The sequence below is a fragment of the Corythoichthys intestinalis genome, chromosome 5 (assembly GCF_030265065.1).
Source record: "Corythoichthys intestinalis isolate RoL2023-P3 chromosome 5, ASM3026506v1, whole genome shotgun sequence".
In the NCBI taxonomy this organism is placed as follows: Eukaryota; Metazoa; Chordata; class Actinopteri; order Syngnathiformes; family Syngnathidae; genus Corythoichthys; species Corythoichthys intestinalis.
The window spans coordinates 40,991,706-40,999,364 of record NC_080399.1 but is presented as its reverse complement, the minus strand read 5'-3'; the positions used below and the strand labels follow the sequence as shown (position 1 = coordinate 40,999,364).

The 7,659-nt window shown below is 41.5% G+C and overlaps 1 protein-coding gene across 4 annotated transcripts in view; it reads right to left on the bottom strand.

The window, feature by feature from the left end:
• Positions 1-952: 952 nt before the first annotated feature.
• Positions 953-7,659, bottom strand: part of tspan33b (tetraspanin 33b) — a 38,021-nt gene continuing 31,314 nt past the window's right edge. For all 4 annotated transcript variants that reach the window (XM_057836855.1, XM_057836852.1, XM_057836853.1 and 1 more), the window contains exon 8: positions 953-1,339. In XM_057836855.1, coding sequence (XP_057692838.1) covers positions 1,271-1,339 — 69 coding nt within the window. In that variant the 3' untranslated portion in view covers positions 953-1,270. The remainder of the gene's footprint in view (positions 1,340-7,659) is intronic.

Sequence of the window (7,659 nt, the reverse complement as noted above, 5' to 3'; positions counted from 1 at the left end):
ACAGTGATCCCTCGTTTTTCGCGGTGAATGGGGAACAGAACCCGCCGCGATAGTGAAAAACCGCGAAGTTGAGCACCCCGCCCCCCAATTTTTTTGTGTGTGTGTGTGTGCTCAATGTATTTACTCAGATTTAACATTGGAAAGAGATACATTTAAGGCATGTTTTTTTCTCACTTTTCCCCAAAGTATGATTAAAAAAATAAAAATAAAATATATATATATATATATAATGTATATATATATTAATAAATGGTTTTAAGCGCTTCAAATGTAATAATTATGATCAGTTTTAAACATAACTGTCCAACCAAATCATTTTTGAACAAGAAAAAAAGTACTGGAGTAGAAAAATGCTTGGCTTTATTAAATACTTCTGTTTATCTAGCTTAGCTGTGACTCTTGGTGGACATGTAGAAATTACAAACTCCTCATGATCACTTCTGGCCACCGTGGCGCTGTTCGACCGCGTGGTTTGGTTCGTCCGCCGAAACTAGTTCGTCAGCAGAGACTATATGCTCGCGAATTTAATGTTCTTGAGGCGAAAAGTTCGTGAGCTTAAGCGTTTGTGAGCTGAGGTATCACTGTACATAAAGAAAACAGCAGTATTTGCTGGTTCTTGTGTCATCTCAGTACAGGCCTCAACTGATTGCTCCCTTTGAACTAGGAGGGACTGGCAATTAATTCAAAGTTATTGGACATCTATTGTTGTAAATGGTAGCCAATGAGCTGATGTGATCTTGAGTTGACCTTTGTTTAAAAAAAAAAAAAAAAAAAAAAACGTTTCTTTTCCAACCTTGTCCCAAATGGGCCGATTTCACAAATACCTCTCTGAAGGATAAGTGTTGCCATTTGTAATAGGACATGATAACAAAAGTTAATGTCAGCCAGTTAAAAAGAAAAATCTCTTCCACAGAAAAGATAAAAAAAACATATTAATGTATGATTTATTCAGTAATGCACAGATTTATGATGCTTTATTAGGTACACCAATCCAATAATATCTAGTGAAAGCGTTTCAAATACCTTACAGATACAGAAGACATCTTCAATTTGCAAATGAGATTTAACTTTGATTTTAGTATTCGATATTGTGTCCTTAACTTTACAATTAAATGGTTCACAACAACTGTTGTTACACGAACAATAAGATACAGAAATAACACAAGGACAGCAAAAATGCCTCGTGAGTGCATTTTGAGTGGAAAAGAGTACGGCAATTGCCTTTGTACTCCCTTCCCATTCTTCTTTTCCATACTTTGTTGGCTGGTGCTCACGACACGGAGGTAATCTCTTCTCGGATCTGCGAGATCAGGATCTGGGACAGCACAATGCCTGCAATCTAGAGGACAGCAACAGCAGCAGCTGCTTTAGATGACTCAACCGGCACTTGTTAAATGCACTGCCTGAGCCAACCCTGTCAAGGTGCCTTAAAAAGGTGTCACAATACTCATATGGCAACAGGAACAAATTGTACAGAATGATTCTGTGTGGATGAGATTCACATTTACAGCATTGTAAAGCTGCGACGCAGGAGCATCGTCATTATTGTTGTTATTATAGGATGCTTTCTATACAGCTGGAGCTGCTTTGCAATGGCTTTATAAATCAAGTTGAGTAAAGTTGAACAGAAACACAGCAAAGCTGGTAGAATTCAGACACGTCGGTACTTCACAGACCTCCCGCTTAACCACCCAATCAGGCAAACGCAAGATGGGAAAGTAACCCAATATTAAAGCTGGGTGGTCAAATTCAGCAGTCTGGGATTGCAGAGTTAATGTGACTCGAGAGTTATGTGACACCAGACAAATGCTTAGGGTTGGAAAATTAATGGTAATTACACTGCTGGCCAAAAGTATTGGCACCCATGCAATTCTGTCAGATAATGCTTGATTTCTCCCAAATGATTGCAATTACAAATGCTTTGGTAGTAATATCTTCATTCATTTTGCTTGCAATGAAAAACACAAAAGAGAATGGGGAAAAAATTAAATCATTATCATTTCACTCAAAACTCCAAAAATGGGCCGGACAAAAGTATTGGCACCCTTTGAATCATGTGATGCTTCTCTAATTTGTGTAATTAATAGCACCTGTTACTTACCTGTGACACTTAACAAGTGGTGGCAATAAGTAAATCACACTTGCAACCAGTTAAAATGGATTAAAGTTGACTCAACTTCTGTCCTGTGTCCTTGTGTGTACCACATTGAGCATGGAAAAAAGAAAGAAGAGCAAAGAACTGTGTGGGGACTTGAGAAGCAAAATTGTGAGGAAACATGGGCAATCTCAAGGCTACAACTCCGTCTCCAAAGACCTGAATGTTAAGTCTGAGGGTACAACACTGTCAACCCGTACTATCTGTTGGCATCTGAATGAAAAGGGACTCTATGGTAGGATACCCAGGAAGACTCCACTTCTGACCCAGAGACATAAAAAAGCCAGGCTGGAGTTTGCCAAAACTTACCCGAGAAAGCTAAAAACATTTTGGAAGAATGTTCTCTGGTCAGATAAGACAAAAGTAGAGCTTTTTGGGAAAAGGCATCAACATAGAGTTTACAGGGGGAAAAAACGAGGCCTTCAAAGAATGGTGTTATACCTGTATAGCGCTTTTCCACCTTTCAAGGTGCTCAAAGCGCTTTACACTACATTGCCATGTACCTACTGGTGACGGAGCACCAGGAGCAATGTCGGGTTCAGTATCTTGCTCAAGGATACTTAGGCGAGTTCATCAGGGCAGAGAATTGAACCCACAACCTCTTGGTTGGGGGACAACTACCACTGAGCCACGCCACCCCAGAAAAGAACAAGGTCCCCGCAGTCAAACTTAGCGGCGGTTCCGTGATGTTTTGGGGTTGCTTTGCTGTCTCTGGCACTGGACTGCTTGATCGTGTGCATGGCATCATGAAAATGAAGACTACCAGCAAATTTTGCAGCATAATGTAGGGCCCAGTGTGAGAAAGCTGGGACTCCCTCAGAGGTCATGGGGTGACCTGAATCCCATAGAACACCTGTGGAGAGATCTGAAAATTGCAGTTTGGAGAAGGCACCCTTCAAATCTCAGAGACCTGGAGCAGTTGGCCAAAGACGAAGGTGTAAAATTCCAGCAGAGCATTCTAAGAATCTCATTGATAGATACCAGAAGCGGTTGTTGGCAGTTATTTTGTCTAAAGGTTGTGCTACCAAGTATTAGGCTGAGGGTGCCACTACTTTTGTCCGCCCCATTTTGAGTTTTGTGTAAAATGATAATGATTTAATTTTTGCATTCTCTTGTGTTTTTTCATTGCAAGCGAAATAAATGAAGATATTACTACAGAAGCATTTGGAATTGCAATCATTTTCTGGGAGAAACTGAGCATTATCTGACAGAATTGCAAGTGTGCCAATACTTTTGGCCAGCACTGTATACCAAATTCATATTTCTTGACCAAGTACAGTGGGGCAAATAAGTATTTAGTCAACCACTAATTGTGCAAGATCTCCCACTTGAAAATATTAGAGAGGCCTGTAATTGTCTACATGAGTAAACCTCAACCATGAGAGACAGAATGTGTGTGTGTGGGGGGGGGGGGGGGGGGGGTTACAGAAAATTACATTGTTTGATTTTTAAAGAATTTATTTGCAAATCATGGTGGAAAATAAGTGTTTGGTCATTACCAAAAGTTAATCTTAATACTTTGTTATGTACCCTTTGTTGGCAATAACGGATGCCAAACGTTTTCTGTAACTCTTCACAAGCTTTTCACACACTGTTGCTGGTATTTTGACCCATTCCTCCATGCAGATCTCCTCTAGAGCAGTGATGTTTTGGGGTGTCATTGGGCAACACGGACTTTCAACTCCCTCCACAGATTTTCTATGGGGTTAAGATCTGGAGACTGGCTAGGCCACTCCAGGACCTTGAAATGCTTCTTACGAAGCCGGTCCTTTGTTGCCCTGGCTGTGTGTTTGGGATCATTGTCATGCTGAAAGACCCAGCCACGTCTCATCTTCAATGCTCTTGCTGATGGAAGGAGATTTTCACTCAAAATCTCTCGATACATGGCCCCATTCATTCTTTCCTTTACACAGAGCAGTTGTCCTGGTCCCTTTGCAGGAAAACTGCCCCAAAGCATGATGTTTCCACCCCCATGCTTCACAGTGGGTATGGTGCAATTCAGTATTCTTTTTCCTCCAAACACGAGAACCTGTGTTTCTACCAAAAAGTTCTATTTTGGTTTCATCTGACCATGACACATTCTCCCAGTCCTCTTTTGGATCATCCAAATGCTCTCTAGCGAACCGCAGATGGGCCTGGATGTGTACTTTCTTCAGCAGGGGGACACGTCTGGCAGTGCAGGATTTGAGTCCCTGGCGGCGCATTGTGTTACTGATAAGTAGCCTTTGTTACTGTGGTCCCAGCTCTCTGTAGGTCATTCACTAGGTGCCGCCGTGTGGTTCCTGGATTTTTGCTCACCGTTCTTGTTATCATTTTGACGCCACGGGGTGAGGAGGGAGTTGAATGTCCATGTTGCCCAACGACAGCCTCAAAACATCACTGCTCTAGAGGAGATCTGCATGGAGGAATGGGTCAAAATACCAGCAACAGTGTGTGAAAATCTTGTGAAGAGTTACAGAAAACGTTTGGCCTCTGTTATTGCCAACAAAGGGTACGTAACAAAGTATTGAGATGAACTTTTGGTATTGACCAAATACTTATTTTCCACCATGATTTACAAATAAATTCTTTAAAAATCCAACAATGTGATTTTCTGTTTTTTTTTCCCCACATTCTGTCTCTCATGGTTGAGGTGTACCCATGTTGACAATTACAGGCCTCTCTAATATTTTCAAGTGGGAGAACTTACACAATTTGCGGTTGACAAAATACTTATTTACCCCACTTTATGTAAAAACTCCTTAAAAAATATCAGCAATTGTTATGGTGACTCTTGTGCTGAGGGCTGGGTTGTCAAAAGACACATTAATAAAATATTGACATAATATTTTTGTCCAATCCTCTGCTGTGTTTAGTCAAAAATTGTCTGTGACTACTAAAGCTCAACTCTAACTACACCATTTTCTTGTTTGTTCCTGACGCACACAGTGTCAGATTGCATGACATGATGTCATGAAATCCTGCAGAAAATTGCATGATTTGTTGTATTTTTGTACTAGTCTTTTAGGTAGTCTTTTGGGTACTAGAATTTTCATAGCAAGCATTTGTCATCAGTATCACATTCACTATGAAGATAAAGGGACGATGGAATTTTTTAAATTTTATATTGTCACCCTGTCTTCACGTACACCTACAGAGGTGGGTGGGGGACAGTTTATGGACATGCCCAGTGCCCGAACAAGTGCGGGTCCTGGTATGCTGTCACAACAGGCAAACATCCACATAAGCCAGTCATGGAGTGGCTCAACTGGTCAATACTTAGCAATGAATCGTAGGAGCCTGTAAGTCGTCACACTATGCAGCAAGACAAGACGAACGAGACTTTCTGCATCGTGGTCGTCACGCGTCCTAAACATTACATGTGGCTAAACGTCGGCCATGATAGTCAGCGTTATTCTATGACGTGTCTGATGGGCCAGAATCGGGCTACGGTCGTGGAGTTTGAGTTTGGTCTAGCAAGGGTTAGGATTTGTACTTCTCCGATGTTTTGCTGCAGAGTTCAATGCATCTTCTTAAATTGTACATTGTAAAACTCAAGACTTTCCCCCTCGGAACGTATTGATCTCCAACTTGGTCATGAATCAATAATGTGAGCTTTTATTATCGCTCCATGCCTGGTTGTTGCTATCAGAGTCATTCCTTACTGTGATTGGGGTATTGTAAATGCACTTTACCTAGCGTGTGTGCTTTAGGCCAGATTCTCCCATTTGAGTCTTTTTTATATAGACAAGTGGGAGCATGTTCATTTTGCGATGAAAAATTGGCGTTTTGAAGATGAGTCTTTTTTGATTAATAATTGATTGATGATGGGCTTTAACTCTTTCAGTGCCACTGATGGTGATAGACCTCCAATCAGGGGCCTGCAACCTGCAGTTCCGGAGCCACGTGTAGCTCTTCCAATCTTTCTGTTGTAAATTTAACAGTGGAGGAACCAAGGGTCAAAAACCTGGGCTCCCCAGTGTTAAATCAGCTTGTTGCTAGATAGATACAGTGAGGCAAATAAGTATTTGGTCAACCACCAACTGTGCAAATTCTCCTAGTTGAAAAGATTAGAGAGGCCTGTAATTGTCAACATGTGTAAACCTCAACCATGAGAGACAGAATGTGGAAAAAAAAATACCTGAAAAACACATTGCTTGATTTTTAAATAATTCATTTCCAATTTAGAGTGGAAAATAAGTATTTGGTCACCTACAAACAAGCAAGATTTCTGGCTGTCAAAGAGGTCTAACTTCTTCTAACGAGTTCTAACGAGGCTCCACTCGTTACCTGTATTAATGGCACCTGTTTTAACTCATTACCAGGATAAAAGACACTTGTCCACAACTTCGGTCAGTCACACTCCAAACTCCACTATGGCCAAGACCAAAGAGCTGTCGAAGGACACCAGAGACAAAATTGTAGACCTGCACTAGGCTAGGAAGACTGAATCTGCAATAGGTAAAACGCTTGGTGTAAAGAAATCAACCGTGGGAGCAATAATTAGAAAATGGAAGACATACAAGACCACTGATAATCTCCCTTGATCTGGGGCTCCATGTAAGATCTCACGCCGTGGCGTCAAAACAATAACAAGAACGGTGAGCAAAAATCCCAGAACCACACAGGGGGACCTAGTGAATGACCCACAGAGAGCTGGGGCCACAGTAGCAAAGGCTACTACTATCAGTAACACAATGCGCCGCCAGGGACTAAAATCCTGCACTGCCAGACGTGTCCCCTTACTGAAGAAAGTAAACGTCAAGGCACGTCTGCGGTTCGCTAGAGAGCATTTGGATGATCCAGAAGAGGACTGGGAGAATGTGTTATGGTCAGATGAAACCAAAATACAACTTTATGGTAGAAACACAGGTTCTTGTGTTTGGAGGAGAAAGAATACTGAATTGCATCAGAAGAACACCATACCCACTGTGAAGCATGGGGGTGGAAACATCATACTTTGGGGCTGTTTTTCTGCAAAGGGACCAGAACGACTGATCAGTGTAAAGGAAAGAATGAATGGGGCCATGTATTGAGAGATTTTGAGTGAAAATCTCCTTCCATCAGCAAAGGCATTGAAGATGAGAAGTGGCTGGGTCTTTCAGCATGATAATGATCCCAAACACACAGCGAGGGCAACAAAGGAGTGGCTTCGTAAGAAGCATTTCAAAGTCCTGGAGTGACCTAGCCAGTCTCCAGATCTCAACCCCATAGAAAATCTGTGGAGGGAGTTGAAAGTCCGTGTTGCCCAACGGCAGCCCCAAAACATCACTGCTCTAGAGGAGATCTGCATGGAGGAATGGGCCAAAATATCAGCTACAGTGTGTGAAAAGCTTGTGAAGAGTTACAGAAAATGTTTGGCCTCCGTTATTGCCAACAAAGGGTACATAGCAAAGTATTGTGATGAACTTTTGGTATTGACCAAATACTTATTTTCCACCATGATTTGCAAATAAATTCTTTAAAAATCAAACAATGTGATTTTCAGTTTTTTTTTTCCACATCCTGTCTCTTATGGTTGAGGT